The 16,479-nt window shown below is 47.0% G+C and overlaps 1 protein-coding gene across 2 annotated transcripts in view; it reads left to right on the top strand.

The window, feature by feature from the left end:
* The window catches only part of LOC124048999 (ephrin-A5b-like), a 61,323-nt gene extending 56,943 nt beyond the window's left edge, over nucleotides 1–4,380 (top strand). The window contains exons 3-6 of one of the 2 annotated variants that reach the window (XR_006841338.1): nucleotides 82–147; nucleotides 288–368; nucleotides 669–2,493; nucleotides 2,540–4,380. Coding sequence is in view for 1 of the 2 variants with exons in the window: in XM_046370259.1 (XP_046226215.1) it covers nucleotides 82–147; nucleotides 288–368; nucleotides 669–793 (272 nt within the window). In the remaining variant the exon portion in view is untranslated. Of the gene's footprint in view, nucleotides 1–81; nucleotides 148–287; nucleotides 369–668 lie in introns of both variants that reach the window. The other variant, XM_046370259.1, reaches the window with a different exon arrangement.
* The last annotated feature ends 12,099 nt before the right edge of the window (nucleotides 4,381–16,479 follow it).

The following is a 16,479-nucleotide window of genomic DNA, read 5'->3' on the forward strand; positions in this document are numbered from 1 at the left end:
CTTGTTTGGGGTGTGATAGCTCTCTGTTTGACGTATATGTCTATAAGCATTGTTCCTAACATAACTGAACTGTTTTCACAGCATCCACCGTTGCTGACAATGGAAGGAGAAGTTGCCTTCGACTGAAGGTGTTCGTCAGACCAGCAAGTAAGTGGATTTCTGAAAGAACATTCTATTTTCTATTTCTTTCAAACTGTGAAAAAACTTTAAATGAATTGTGTGAGAGTCGAATATCAATCTTGGGCTCGCTGTGAATGTTCACGTCCCACCCTTTCCTTTTGTTGCAGACAATTGTGTGAAAACTGTCAGTGTTCACGATCGGGTCTTTGACGTCAATGAGAGGGTGGACAATTCCCTAGAACCAAGAGGTTTGTAAGACTCCATAAACTGTGTGTAGGGGTACGTGCCTGCCTGCATGCTTGAGAGTGTCTGTGTACCCGGGCATGACAAATTCTATTTCCTAATACAGAATTCCGAAGGGGCTCATAGTTTCCCATTGTACCAGCTGAATGGATGAGTCAGTCACATAGAAAGTTGATGGAATGACAAAGCCACCACTCCATTTCATACATTAATGTTTCAGTCGTTGCAGCTAAATGATGATATCTCTTGATGTCTCAGGGATTCTTATCTTATCTCCTCTCTCCCTCCTTTCTTCCTCCATCTAGATGATACCAGTCACGAATCAGCCGAGCCGTCCCGAGGTGACGTCAACTCGGTGGGCCGGGTTCAGACCACTGGTCTGCTGGTCACCTCCGCCCTTGTTCTCTGTGCAGCCATCTTGTCTTTATAGCGCCCAGCCTGAGGGTTTTAGACAGGGCGGACCTGACTGGAACATACAACCCCCAAGGTGCACTTTTTAAAAGGCAGTCTGAGTGCCGGGGAGAGGTGGACTTCTAAGGGGGAAGACCTTTTTATAAACTTTGCTTTGGGGAGTTAAGATGCCAAAAGCCCTTTTGACTCTCATTTTGTCATTTTACTTTCCTGTAGATGTTAATATTTGAAGGTCCCCATCATTTGCCGTCCCCATCATTCATCTCTCTCTCTCTCTCTCTCTCTCTCTCTCTCTCTCTCTCTCTCTCTCTCTCTCTCTCTCTCTCTCTCTCTCTCTCTCTCTCTCTCTCTCTCTCTCTCTCTCTCTCTCTCTCTCTCTCTCTCTCTCTCTCTCAAGATGGAACAAGAACTACTAAAAATAACTTTTTCTCAAGCCCCCAAATGACTTTGATTGAGAATATGATGAAGTTTTACAGCGAATAACTATGATCATTTGAAGATGGCTTGTGACTGATCAGATCAGCCAATGGCAATGAAGCAAAGGAATACTGGCCAATCAAATGTGGCCAAGACATACTGGCCAATCAAATGAGAACAAGGCATGCTGGTCAATCAATGGTGAATCAAGGATCCAGAGCCATGGTTGTTGCTTGGAGAAGTCCTGTTGCCAAGGGGAGGGGGCTCTGTCATTTTCTTGCCTTTGAAGAGTCCATTAGAAGTTCATGAGATGGGGGTTGGATTTGATGGTTCAGAGACTGGGAGAGAACAATCTTAGCTGAACCGGAAAAAAAGAAGCACTCATGTTTAGCAATTTGTGTCCTTTTAGGAGAATTAGTGATCAATTCATGTATTTTTTAAATGAATCACGTAATTCAAATTTAGCAAGCAACACGGGTGTATATTTGCGAGGAGCCTGGGAGTTGATATGGTATTTTGTCAGGCAAATGTATTTTCCTATTTATTGTTGAGTCCTTGTGCTCTTTCCCTTTTCTGATTGTTCTGGTTCAGTCACTGTAACTAGTGCAGAGACAAGCCCAAAACATCCCACCACTTAAAAGCACCAGTCTCTCTTTTTATCTTGGAAAGGTGTAGTTATATTTCATACACATGTAATATCTGGGCTTGGACACAAAATGGAATTGGATTGTTTTTATCTAACAGAGTTCAGGGAAGAGGACATAGTTGGATGTTGTATCAGGGTGTAAGAATGTGTGTTATAAATGTGTTTCTTCCCTGTAACAGTAATCACAAACTCTATGTGTCCTAACAAGTCAGCCCATATTACCATCCACTACTTCTTTTCAACATTGTCATAATCTCTACAAAACTACAATTATGTACTGTACATAAACAAAAAGTTCAGGGATGACTCTATAACTAGTACGATTAGTTTCAATTATGTTCTTAGTAATATTCTTGAGTTTTTCCCCAAGCAAACAACAAAAACCTTCATTGATATTGATAGGTTAGCGACCATTCAGTGATGATCAACCCACACGTTCCAAAAGGTCCAACGTTTCTCCAAAAGTTGAAGGTAGGTTGTGGCAACGTTGGTTTCATCTGTAGCAGCTGCAGCTCTAGTGTGATTTAGCCGTGTCTTTGATGTCGTGAGGAGCGGTGTCCAAGCAGACCACATGCTGGGGGGCCATGCGCTAGTTATTTCTGGAATGAGAAAAATCGACCACCAGGAGGGAGAACGAGAGAGAGTGAGGAAGAGAGGTGTCCTGTTCAGCCTCTGGATAGGTTCACTAGCAGGGAGAGAGAGGTGTCCTGTTCAGCCTCTGGATAGGTTCACTAGCAGGGAGAGAGAGGTGTCCTGTTCAGCCTCTGGATAGGTTCACTAGCAGGGAGAGAGAGGTGTCCTGTTCAGCCTCTAGATAGGTTCATTAGCAGGGAGAGAGAGGTGTCCTGTTCAGCCTCTGGATAGGTTCACTAGCAGGGAGAGAGAGGTGTCCTGTTCAGCCTCTGCATAGGTTCACTAGCAGGGAGAGAGAGGTGTCCTGTTCAGCCTCTGGATAGGTTCACTTGCAGGGAGAGAGAGGTGTCCTGTTCAGCCTCTGCATAGGTTCACTAGCAGGGAGAGAGAGGTGTCCTGTTCAGCCTCTGGATAGGTTCACTTGCAGGGAGAGAGAGGTGTCCTGTTCAGCCTCTGGATAGGTTCACTTGCAGGGAGAGAGAGGTGTCCTGTTCAGCCTCTGGATAGGTTCACTAGCAGGGAGAGAGAGGTGTCCTGTTCAGCCTCTGGATAGGTTCACTAGCAGGGAGAGAGAGGTGTCCTGTTCAGCCTCTGGATAGGTTCACTAGCAGGGAGAGAGAGGTGTCCTGTTCAGCCTCTGGATAGGTTCACTTGCAGGGAGAGAGAGGTGTCCTGTTCAGCCTCTGGATAGGTTCACTAGCAGGGAGAGAGAGGTGTCCTGTTCAGCCCAGAGGTAATTTTTTACCACCAGAGGACTGGAATGAGTAATGAGGAGAGAGAAAAGGCCAGCTGAGATCAATAGTGGGCTTCTCAAACACAGGAACACGGTAAATATTTCCCTCCACTGTCTGATACACAGTCTATTTAGTGTACTGACACCAACTCACATCCTTTGTAAAGGGGATGGACTATCACTGAGAAATACATTAGCCTCTGCCTCTGTTGGCTGCAAGTGTGGGATTCAGTTTGAAAAAGTCTTTAAATAAGAAAAGCTGAAATTCATTGTGACTGACATCATTCACTTCAGCCAGTCAATGTTGGGAAACACGGATCAGCTCGTCTCATGGATACTGTGTATCCAGCTGTAGTCTCATATAACGTAGTGTTAGAGCAGTGGATCTCACACCTCTTTGAAGGACAACCGCAGTTAACAAAGACACATTGTTAATGCTGTTAGTGAGAGAATCAAGTCAATGTTGGATATCAAAAACTGTTGATTACATTTGTTTAATATCTTTTAGTAGGAGAAACATGATCAATGTTACAGTCCATATCTTTTGTGTAAAGGTTTTCACATATCAATGTTATAGTGTGTGTGCGGAGGTTGAAGTGCCCAAGTTAAGGGCTCCACTATTGGAAGTGCACTATATCCATCCATGCTCATCCAAGAACCATACTGCACTCCCATCGCCCTCCTCTTTTGACCAGAGCTTAGTAGTATTTGCATCTGAAATGTGGTTTAGGCGCCTAATGTTTTGAGTCCCTGTACATGCTTAGTTTGTCTGTGGTCCCTCTTAATCTTCACTACAATGGTTTCAGAGGAAGCTTCAGTAGTCAGCAGCACCATGTTGTTATCTGAATTCAGGAGATTTTGTAAAGCTTGTTAAGTGTTGGTTTTCTGTCCATATCACAATGTCATGAATCAGTTAACTTGTGTAATTTTCCATTCAAAAGTTGATGTACAGTATGAGATGCAGTTGTGTTACAGGGTGAATTGAGTCTTTTAGGAGGAGCTTTTCACCTGGCACCTGCTACTGTAGCCATGTAGCCTGAACCTGACACCACTGTGCCCTCCTATGTCCTCTGTCCCTGTCCTCTGTCGCTGTCCTCTGTCCCTGTTGTCTGTCCCTGTTGTCTGTCCCTGTTGTCTGTCCCTGTTGTCTGTCCCTGTTGTCTGTCGCTGTCCTCTGTCCCTGTTGTCTGTCCCTGTTGTCTGTCCCTGTTGTCTGTCCCTGTTGTCTGTCCCTATCCTCTGTCCCTGTTGTCTGTCCCTGTCCTCTGTCCCTGTCCTCTGTCCCTGTTGTCTGTCCCTGTGGTCTGTCCCTGTTGTCTGTCCCTATCCTCTGTCCCTGTCCCCAGTGACTGTCTGTTATCCCAGCCCTATCGTCTGTCCCTGTCCTCTGTCCCTGTTCTCTGTCCCTATCCTCTGTCCCTGTCCCCAGTGACTGTCTGTTATCCCAGCCCTATCGTCTGTCCCTGTCCTCTGTCCCTGTTCTCTGTCCCTATCCTCTGTCCCTGTCCCCAGTGACTGTCTGTTATCCCAGCCCTATCGTCTGTCCCTGTCCTCTGTCCCTGTTCTCTGTCCCTATCCTCTGTCCCTGTCCCCAGTGACTGTCTGTTATCCCAGCCCTATCCTCTGTCCCTGTCCCCAGTGACTGTCTGTTATCCCAGCCCTGTCCTCTGTCCCTGTTGTCTGTCCCTGTTGTGTGTCCCTATCCTCTGTCCCTGTCCCCAGTGACTGTCTGTTATCCCAGCCCTATCCTCTGTCCCTGTCCCCAGTGACTGTCTGTTATCCCAGCCCTATCCTCTGTCCCTGTCCCCAGTGACTGTCTGTTATCCCAGCCCTGTCCTCTGTCCCTGTTGTCTGTCCCTGTTGTCTGTCCCTATCCTCTGTCCCTGTCCCCAGTGACTGTCTGTTATCCCAGCCCTATCCTCTGTCCCTGTCCCCAGTGACTGTCTGTTATCCCAGCCCTATCCTCTGTCCCTGTCCCCAGTGACTGTCTGTTATCCCAGCCCTGTCCTCTGTCCCTGTCCCCAGTGACTGTCTGTTATCCCAGCCCTATCCTCTGTCCCTGTCCCCAGTGACTGTCTGTTATCCCAGCCCTGTCCTCTGTCCCTGTTGTCTGTCCCTGTTCTCTGTCCCTATCCTCTGTCCCTGTCCCCAGTGACTGTCTGTTATCCCAGCCCTGTCCTCTGTCCCTGTTGTCTGTCCCTGTTGTCTGTCCCTATCCTCTGTCCCTGTCCCCAGTGACTGTCTGTTATCCCAGCCCTATCCTCTGTCCCTGTCCCCAGTGATTGTCTGTTATCCCAGCCCTGTCCTCTGTCCCTGTTGTCTGTCCCTGTTGTCTGTCCCTATCCTCTGTCCCTGTCCCCAGTGACTGTCTGTTATCCCAGCCCTATCCTCTGTCCCTGTCCCCAGTGACTGTCTGTTATCCCAGCCCTATCCTCTGTCCCTGTCCCCAGTGACTGTCTGTTATCCCAGCCCTATCCTCTGTCCCTGTCCCCAGTGACTGTCTGTTATCCCAGGCCTATCCTCTGTCCCTGTCCCCAGTGACTGTCTGTTATCCCAGCCCTATCCTCTGTCCCTGTCCCCAGTGACTGTCTGTTATCCCAGCTCTATCCTCTGTCCCTGTCCCCAGTGACTGTCTGTTATCCCAGCCCTGTCCTCTGTCCCTGTTGTCTGTCCCTGTTGTCTGTCCCTATCCTCTGTCCCTGTCCCCAGTGACTGTCTGTTATCCCAGCCCTATCCTCTGTCCCTGTCCCCAGTGACTGTCTGTTATCCCAGCCCTGTCCTCTGTCCCTGTTGTCTGTCCCTGTTGTCTGTCCCTATCCTCTGTCCCTGTCCCCAGTGACTGTCTGTTATCCCAGCCCTATCCTCTGTCCCTGTCCCCAGTGACTGTCTGTTATCCCAGCCCTATCCTCTGTCCCTGTCCCCAGTGACTGTCTGTTATCCCAGCCCTATCCTCTGTCCCTGTCCCCAGTGACTGTCTGTTATCCCAGCCCTATCCTCTGTCCCTGTCCCCAGTGACTGTCTGTTATCCCAGCCCTGTCCTCTGTCCCTGTCCCCAGTGACTGTCTGTTATCCCAGCCCTATCCTCTGTCCCTGTCCCCAGTGACTGTCTGTTATCCCAGCCCTGTCCTCTGTCCCTGTTGTCTGTCCCTATCCTCTGTCCCTGTCCCCAGTGACTGTCTGTTATCCCAGCCCTATCCTCTGTCCCTGTCCCCAGTGACTGTCTGTTATCCCAGCCCTATCCTCTGTCCCTGTCCCCAGTGACTGTCTGTTATCCCAGCCCTATCCTCTGTCCCTGTCCCCAGTGACTGTCTGTTATCCCAGCCCTATCCTCTGTCCCTGTCCCCAGTGACTGTCTGTTATCCCAGCCCTATCCTCTGTCCCTGTCCCCAGTGACTGTCTGTTATCCCAGCCCTATCCTCTGTCCCTGTCCCCAGTGACTGTCTGTTATCCCAGCCCTATCCTCTGTCCCTGTTGTCTGTCCCTGTTGTCTGTCCCTATCCTCTGTCCCTGTCCCCAGTGACTGTCTGTTATCCCAGCCCTATCCTCTGTCCCTGTCCCCAGTGACTGTCTGTTATCCCAGCCCTATCCTCTGTCCCTGTCCCCAGTGACTGTCTGTTATCCCAGCCCTATCCTCTGTCCCTGTCCCCAGTGACTGTCTGTTATCCCAGCCCTATCCTCTGTCCCTGTTGTCTGTCCCTGTTGTCTGTCCCTATCCTCTGTCCCTGTCCCCAGTGACTGTCTGTTATCCCAGCCCTATCCTCTGTCCCTGTCCCCAGTGACTGTCTGTTATCCCAGCCCTGTCCTCTGTCCCTGTTGTCTGTCCCTGTTGTCTGTCCCTATCCTCTGTCCCTGTCCCCAGTGACTGTCTGTTATCCCAGCGCTATCCTCTGTCCCTGTCCCCAGTGACTGTCTGTTATCCCAGCCCTGTCCTCTGTCCCTGTTGTCTGTCCCTGTTGTCTGTCCCTATCCTCTGTCCCTGTCCCCAGTGACTGTCTGTTATCCCAGCCCTATCCTCTGTCCCTGTCCCCAGTGACTGTCTGTTATCCCAGCCCTATCCTCTGTCCCTGTCCCCAGTGACTGTCTGTTATCCCAGCCCTATCCTCTGTCCCTGTCCCCAGTGACTGTCTGTTATCCCAGCCCTATCCTCTGTCCCTGTCCCCAGTGACTGTCTGTTATCCCAGCCCTATCCTCTGTCCCTGTCCCCAGTGACTGTCTGTTATCCCAGCTCTATCCTCTGTCCCTGTCCCCAGTGACTGTCTGTTATCCCAGCCCTGTCCTCTGTCCCTGTTGTCTGTCCCTGTGTTGTCTGTCCCTATCCTCTGTCCCTGTCCCCAGTGACTGTCTGTTATCCCAGCCCTATCCTCTGTCCCTGTCCCCAGTGACTGTCTGTTATCCCAGCCCTGTCCTCTGTCCCTGTTGTCTGTCCCTGTTGTCTGTCCCTATCCTCTGTCCCTGTCCCCAGTGACTGTCTGTTATCCCAGCCCTATCCTCTGTCCCTGTCCCCAGTGACTGTCTGTTATCCCAGCCCTATCCTCTGTCCCTGTCCCCGGTGACTGTCTGTTATCCCAGCCCTATCCTCTGTCCCTGTCCCCAGTGACTGTCTGTTATCCCAGCCCTGTCCTCTGTCCCTGTCCCCAGTGACTGTCTGTTATCCCAGCCCTATCCTCTGTCCCTGTCCCCAGTGACTGTCTGTTATCCCAGCCCTGTCCTCTGTCCCTGTTGTCTGTCCCTGTTGTCTGTCCCTATCCTCTGTCCCTGTCCCCAGTGACTGTCTGTTATCCCAGCCCTATCCTCTGTCCCTGTCCCCAGTGACTGTCTGTTATCCCAGCCCTATCCTCTGTCCCTGTCCCCAGTGACTGTCTGTTATCCCAGCCCTATCCTCTGTCCCTGTCCCCAGTGACTGTCTGTTATCCCAGCCCTATCCTCTGTCCCTGTCCCCAGTGACTGTCTGTTATCCCAGCCCTATCCTCTGTCCCTGTCCCCAGTGACTGTCTGTTATCCCAGCCTATCCTCTGTCCCTGTTGTCTGTCCCTGTTGTCTGTCCCTATCCTCTGTCCCTGTCCCCAGTGACTGTCTGTTATCCCAGCCCTATCCTCTGTCCCTGTCCCCAGTGACTGTCTGTTATCCCAGCCCTATCCTCTGTCCCTGTCCCCAGTGACTGTCTGTTATCCCAGCCCTATCCTCTGTCCCTGTCCCCAGTGACTGTCTGTTATCCCAGCCCTATCCTCTGTCCCTGTTGTCTGTCCCTGTTGTCTGTCCCTATCCTCTGTCCCTGTCCCCAGTGACTGTCTGTTATCCCAGCCCTATCCTCTGTCCCTGTCCCCAGTGACTGTCTGTTATCCCAGCCCTATCCTCTGTCCCTGTCCCCAGTGACTGTCTGTTATCCCAGCCCTATCCTCTGTCCCTGTCCCCAGTGACTGTCTGTTATCCCAGCCCTATCGTCCTCACCTCCCCAGACTGTTGTAACTCCTCCCTCTCTCCCCGGTCCAACTCTCTTCACCAGAATGTTCTGCAAATGTACTGTATTTCATACGAAGGCCATTATTTGTAAATACACAATTGTGTTGGAGCAGCTATGACTAACTACAAAAAAAGATTTAATAAAAGTTATTTGTCATTGTTGTAATTATTGTGTCTCTCACTTGTATGATCTTTTCCTTGTTATGTAAATTGAATCCCAACTGTTTTGCCTAATGGATGGAAAATCCAATAGATGCCAAGCTTTTGTTCATTGCTCTTTGACAAAAATTGAGGAGATGACAACAACTGTCAATTAGCAGTATGCATTAGGCATACAAAGTTGTTTAATTACACGCCCCACTACTGAACAGCTGTCACTCTATTATCTGAAACGAATTCACAAATAGAAAAACAACACAACTTCAAACAATCATGCTTGAACCTGCAATGTGTTGAGTGATTTCCTAGGATCTCTGCCAAAAGCTGCTAGGCTTCGCTCTCACTACCCTTGCTTTCTCTGTGCTGTCTCTCACCCCCCCCCTCTCTCTCTCATGAGAGCAGACCGTGGTTTTGACACTGAAGCCCTTTGCCAAACAGCAGTGTAGTTCATGTTCTGATATCTCTGCCAATTACAATACAAGTGAGATCTTCAGAGACCTTATCAGACATTTAGGCTACATCCTAATAGAGACCTTGGGAACCAGACAACAACTAAAGAAAAAGAACAGAGTTCTCAATCAAGAGAGAATCATTATAACGATCATGTGTTTTGTCTTCAACAACAAGACACAGTTGAACAACAGTATACAAGATTGAGGCAGAAGACCTGTGAATAGTTTTTTAATGTATATCTTTTTTTACACCCCATTTTCTCCCCAATTGGTAGTTACAGTCTTGTCCCATTGCTGCAACTCCCGTATGGACTCGGGAGAGGCGAAGGTCAAGAGCCATGCGTCCCCCGAAACACAATCCCTCCAAGCTGCACTGCTTCTGGACACAATGCCCACTTAACCTGGAAGCCAGCCTCACCAATGTGTCAGAGGAAACACTGTACACCTGGCAACCATGTCAGTGTGCCCGGACTGCCACAGAAGTCGCTAGAGAGCCTTGGAACAAGGACAACCCGGCCGGGCCAAAGCCTCCCCTAACCCAAACAATGCTGGGCCAATTGTGCACCACCTAATTGGTCTCCCAGTCACGGCTGGCTGCAACACAGCCTGGAATCGAACCTGGATCTATAGTGATACAGCTAACACTGCGATGCAGTGCCTTAGACCACTGCGCCACTCGAGAGGCCCATTGGTTTCTTTGACCCTCTCTTTCTCTCCTAATCCAGTGACACCTAAACCCATGATCACACTTCATCATATTCCCGAGGGTGGCATCCACACTGCAATTCTCAGCCAGCACTGTGGTCTGGTATGCTAACTCACAGAATGTAATTTACTTTTAGTAAACAATGGATAAGGGTTATCCTCGCTCATGAATGTCTGTACAGTGTGTACAGTAACCCAGACTCCAAATAGCTCTGTATTGCATTGTGGAGGGTCAGGTGAAGTATAATCACTTTCCATATCCATCCTCTCTCTGGTTGAGATGAGTAAATTGCCCTGTTCTCTTCAACGGGATTTGGCAGAGAGATTTATGTCTGTTCTGTGGATCAACTTCTGACAATGAAGCTCCAGTGATGAATGCGAGGGATATGTTTCCACCCATGGGAGTGTGTCGTACTTAATTTGACATGATCAGTGAAAGATTGGATTACTATTAATGTGTTATTAAATATAAACCACCTCAGATACAGACACAGAGAGAGAGAGGAAAAAGATGAGAGGTGGTATAGCTGGATCATCTTTCTTTGAAATGAAAGCCTAGAAGCTGTTTTCTGTCTTTCTCCATCTGTGGTGAGTCTCACCCAACAGATGCCTTAGCGGGAGGTATGAGCGCATTTAACCTTTATTTAACTAAGCAAGTCAGTTAAGAACAAATTCTTATTTACAATGACAGCCTACCCTCGACGATGCTGGGCCAGTTGTGCGCCGCCCTATGGGACTCGCAATCACGCCGGATGTGATACAGCCTGGATTCGAACCAGGGACTGTAGTGGCGCCTCTTGCACTGAGATGCAGTGCCTTAGACCGCTGCGACATTCGGGAGCATCACGTTCATTAACTCAGTCGCAAGGAAAACCTGCCGCCTTGAGAAATGTCAACAACAGGAAGCGTACTGTAGTCTGTCTGCCTGATGTTTAGTCTGGCCGATAACCGTGGGGCACCATGATATCACAGCTTTGTTGGATCTAAACAGTCAGCAATGGAAGGTCAGCTGCTTAAGACTAGAGATCTGCATCCTGCATAGATGAAGGAGAGACTTATGGAAAGTATTCATTAACCATGCATATAGGAGCATGTTCGCAATAGTTAGCAGCTGGATGTTCTGATTGAAGTATGTCTTTTGAGGGATCCAGTTGCAGATACACTGTATCTTGAGAGCAAAATGGGATTTGATGAACAAACTTTGTTTATGTGAAACATAATTAACTGAGTGGTAAGATTTATATTAGATGTCTTCTAATTTCTGATATTCTTGTTTCCGCCTCATATCACTGTCACGCCTCACATGGCTACTTAATTTGATCTCACCGGGGAAGCTTATAATATCTACTTTAATTCTAGACACTTCATTTTCAAACTTTAATTCTGTCCTCTTCAATTTGGCTAATGGTTTAAGCAGATGGGATTCTCACTCTGACTGACATAGGAAAAAGAATGGTCCAGGAATAAGATGTGAAACCAGTAGCCAAAAGATGGTATCATCTCTTTAGAAGACAACACGTTTGCCCCCTATGGCTGAGTGACAGGAAACTCCCATGATGAGAAAGCCTGTTTTAAAATCATCCTCAGAAATCCTACCGCCATACTGTACTTGGCTAGGGACAGCTTACTGGACGTTAGATAATAGACTTCACAATGGCTCAGTGGCTAATCTTAGGCCCTATTACTGAAATGAAGTGGTACTGTATTCAGTTTTATATAGGCCATCTGGAACTCTACTCAAAACTCTATAAATAAGATGGGGTATTCATCTCCCACTTCTCTCAATGGCAGAGATGGCCCTGAGCTGAATGGGATTTCTGAGGAGAGAGACAGAGCAAGAGAAAACAGAGAAAACAGAGAATACATTTCTCAGATTGACTGGAGTCCTAAATCTATAATCCAGACAGACACATGTAGGTCTGGACAAGAAAAATAAGTGAAGAATGGCCTCTTTTTCTGATCGATGAGAATTGCTGAAATGTTTTCACTTTGAACTAGAATGGTTGATTCTCCTACGTACCTGTGATAAGGCATTACTTCAGGCGTGGAACGTTTTAATTCTCGGAAGTTCCCACTTTAACAGGGGAGATAGTTCAACTTCTGTAGTAACATCACATGTATTAGATTGTGAAAGTCATCCTACAGTGCTCTGGGCAGTACTGATGGGTCATGAGGAGTTTCTGCTCCCAGTATGATTCCACTTTTGCTTTGCATTGTGGGATAATAACATAACAAGACCACAAACAACTTGCTTTACACAAGCTCGGGCACTTGGGATAGCAGAGTCCTCTAGGCTACAGCAGCAGGTGTTCTCAGCAGCCTCGGGCCCCAAGGGGCCACCTGGCCCACTATACACTCACACACACATCCCAGGAGCCGGCTCACAGACAGGACAGAACAGCTCAACAACACACAAATTCACGGAGGAAACAGCCACAGTCTCTGCTCTGCAGAATTAGAACAAAGGTAAATGGGACAGTCAGTGGTATGTGTCAGACAGAGTTTAAGTATCGGAGCCAGTCTGTAGTGCTTGTGTCTGTGTGAGAAAAGAGAGAGTCAAAAAGATGGTAAATTAACGGTGATTCAGTTGTTAAATGGCAGAGCACAGATTATACTGTCTTGTTAAGGGGTAGATATTCTCTTTACTGACTGATAATATATACAGTAGGTACACACACACACACACACACACACACACACACACACACACACACACACACACACACACACACACACACACACACACACACACACACACACACACACACACACACACACACACACACACACACACACACACACACACACACACACACACACACACACACACACACACACACACACACACACACTTACTTTGCATTCCTTCCTTTGTGTGCAGAAATCCAGTGATCTTCCCAGTGTTTGACATTCCCTCCTTTTATAGGCCAGTCCTTTGTTAATTAGGGTGAATGATTTTATTGCTCAGTTAATTAGCATGGCTTTACAGTTTGGTGACACCTGACCAAAATGCATGTTCAGAAGTGACACACAGAGTTTCCATGTGAGCTGTGGTCCAGAAGGGTGTTGTGGCTAGCAGACAGAGGCTGTAGGGTTTGACAGATGACTGACTATGGTTCATTACTCACCCATTGCTACTCACAGGCACAACTCCCAGTGCATGCTGGGAGCAGGTAGGGAGTTATGGACACAGCCAATGAGATGTGTTGTTACTGAGAGAACTACTGGGTCATACAGGGTCCTGCATCATGACGCCTGCAATGCCAGGGTTGTGGGTTTGATTCCCACAGGAGACCAGTACAAACATGTATGCACTCAGTACTGTAAGTTGTTCTGGATAAGAGTGTCTGTTAAATGACTCAAATGTTATAAATGAGACAGTAACAGTTCTTCCCTCAGACCCCAAATATTACCATTTACCTATGAACACAGTTGCTGAAAAGGTGGAAAGGAGAAGGTAGGAAAAGCCAGGTGTTATATAATACTGGGTAGACATAATGATACTTTTAGTCTTTCCTCTTCAATATAGGCATTGTCCAGATCTGAGCTCCCTCAGCTGGGTTGAAGCAATGTACACACAGCATATGCTTTCTGTCTGACAATGCTTTTTCCATACCTTGTCAAAACCTCCTCGATAATCTAAACTCACAGAGGCGAGTGAAAGAGAATATTTGTCTTGGCTTCAAATGTGCCAGGCAGAAATTAGGCATGTTTAAGAATAACAAGGCATGTCAAAGTTCCGCCGTAATGTTGAAATGTCCCATTAGTGAAAGAAGAGAGGAGGAGTGTTAAGGAGCAGTTGGAGGCTGTTGGCTTTCTGGTACCCAGTCAGTGTGTAGTGGTATTCCCACACAAAGGCTACCCTCTCTCCCACTCACCACAACTCTGGCATTAGGGAAACACTTTGGTTTTCCACAAGAATGATGACTAAGACAGAGGCTTCGGTACATTTAGTTTTCCACTATATTTCTTTTCGCTCTATTTTTACAGCACAAGTAGGGAAACAGCCAACTGTTTTATGCCCATTCACAATTCACAGCACTGTGATAAAACATGTTTCAGTGGTGAATAAAGCCCAGTAACAGAAGTCAACCGGATCCATTTGTATCTGTTCAGGAAACAGACCATTAGTAAATAATCAGATATATAACTCAATGAGTCAAGTCTCATGTTGTACTTCGAGCCAGTTATGGCTTCCTCTCCCAGCATGTTTTCTAATGAGCCAGTTAATATCTTTCTCTGGGCTCATACCAGTGGTACTACTGCCAATAGGGTGCAGCCTTCAGATGGACAAAACTCAGGAGAAAGCAAATAATATAATAATAATAATAATAATAATATATGCCATTTAGCAGACGCTTTTATCCAAAGCGACTTACAGTCATGTGTGCATACATTCTACGTATGGGTGGTCCCGGGGATCGAACCCACTACCCTGGCGTTACAAGCGCCATGCTCTACCAACTGAGCTACAGAAGGAAAAAGCCAGTGTTTCATATCTAGTGATAGTGAATGAATACTCCATTCATCAGTGTTCTCTATCCTCAGTCCAATGTTCTCTCATACATGAGAACAGTAAATGATCTGCAGTATGTGGTCTATGCCATTGAGAGGGAACATGTCAGTGGAAAGTTACAGAGGTTAAACTGCAGAAGAACTGTGAAGGAACTCAAAACACCATCCTTATTTTTTTAGATCAAGGAAAGGCTAGACCTAGTTCACTGTCTATTACTTCTTTTTATCTGGCCGGTATGTTTGCGCTAATGGTTGTCCAACTCCTACACAGGTCTTTATCGTAGTCTTTCATGTCAACAAGGAACACATCCACCAACCACAAATCAGGCGATTCTGTATCATAACATTCTCAGCTTCCTTTTATCTAGACTCACAGAACAGAATAGAACTGGTATGTAAAGCTGGAACCCTTCATCGAATCAAAGATGCGCCTGGAACTCTGTCAAGAAAGAAACGTAATGAGATGTGAGGCGTTCCGAGTCAGCCCCGTTGAGAGTTCCCCCCTGCTTCCCCTGCCAAACGTCTGAGGCCGGCCGCAGGTCAGCGCTGCTCTGTGATTTATGTGAGTCTTTATCAGACATAATGAGCCTTTCAAAATTAGCTTATCAGAAGCCAGCCAGCGCTTTGTCAGTCCTGACCCACGCAAACACAGCTGCTTCTTAACGATGGCGAACCCGGGGTTTCTGTTTAATGGGCGGATATCGCGGCTACGGTCGCAGGCGGCCGCAGCTTGTTATGCCATCTCTTGAGAATGGCTCTCACCTCGGCACAGGAATGCACCGGCTTCATTCTCTCCCTGCTTCCACAGCCTTTCTATGTAGCCATCCGCTGACTGCAGGTGTCAACATTGTTCATGGAAATGTAGACATATCACTGAGTCCACTGAGCACCGTGCATCTGTCTAAACTCCAGCTATCATCAGCTTAGTCACCACAAAAGTGACCCACCTGGGAAAGTGAAGCCTTAAGAATCCCATTATGCTGAAGGTTCATTCTACCCTCCCATTTAGACCCTCTGAACCTGCGGAAGTGCTCTGCTGCAGACAGTTAGCTTGCATTTCTGAATGCATGATTGACAGGATTTGGCTGAACCCTTCAATCTACAGATTCATGAATGTGGCAATTCATCAGCAGTGGAGGCAGGATATCACTTTGACTGTTTACGAAGACAGTTTAAAAGTCAGGGTTATACTGTAATCACAAGGAGCTCTCTATTCAGACTGCTGTTTATTAGTGTGTTAGACCCACTGGGCACAACCTGGTTTAATCAACTTTGTTTCAACATAATTTGTCAACGTGTTGTGACGTGGAATCTACGTGGAAAATACATTGGATTTGACAAACTGTAGTTTTGAGTGTATAATTTCAACAACAGGATTATGTTGTCATGGTAACTACATTTTAATCTGTTGATCCTAACCCCTACTTTATTTGAACATTCTGTTAAAAGTCGCGCAACATTTCAGCGCCCTGCTACTCATGCCAGGAATATAGTATATGCATATGATTAGTATGTGTGGATAGAAAACACTCAGACGTTTCTAAAACTGGTTAAATCACGGCTGTGACTATAACAGAACGTGCGTTTCATCGAAAAGCGCAGGAAAATCTGATCACTGAAAATTGGAAAATATATCAATGGGCCACTTGAATGTACTGTTGAATGGAAACTACATTACCTGGAGCCGAGATTGCAATTCCTACAGCTTCCACACGATGTCACCAGTATTGTCAATTGCCTAGGCTTTGTTTCTTGGTCAAACGAAGAAGAGACAGCCCATTTCTTCCGGTCTCCGACCAGATATTTTGGTTGAGATTTATCCAGACATTATTTCAAGACGGAGAGCTATAGAATATACATCGCCTCGTGATCAATTTGATCGATTATTAACGTTTACTAATACCTAAAGTTGCATTACAAAAGTATTTTGAAGTGTTTTGTGAAAGTTTATCGTCAACTTTTTTAATTTAAAAAAATGACGTTGC

Source organism: Oncorhynchus gorbuscha, linkage group LG11 (assembly GCF_021184085.1).
Source record: "Oncorhynchus gorbuscha isolate QuinsamMale2020 ecotype Even-year linkage group LG11, OgorEven_v1.0, whole genome shotgun sequence".
Lineage (NCBI taxonomy): Eukaryota > Metazoa > Chordata > Actinopteri > Salmoniformes > Salmonidae > Oncorhynchus > Oncorhynchus gorbuscha.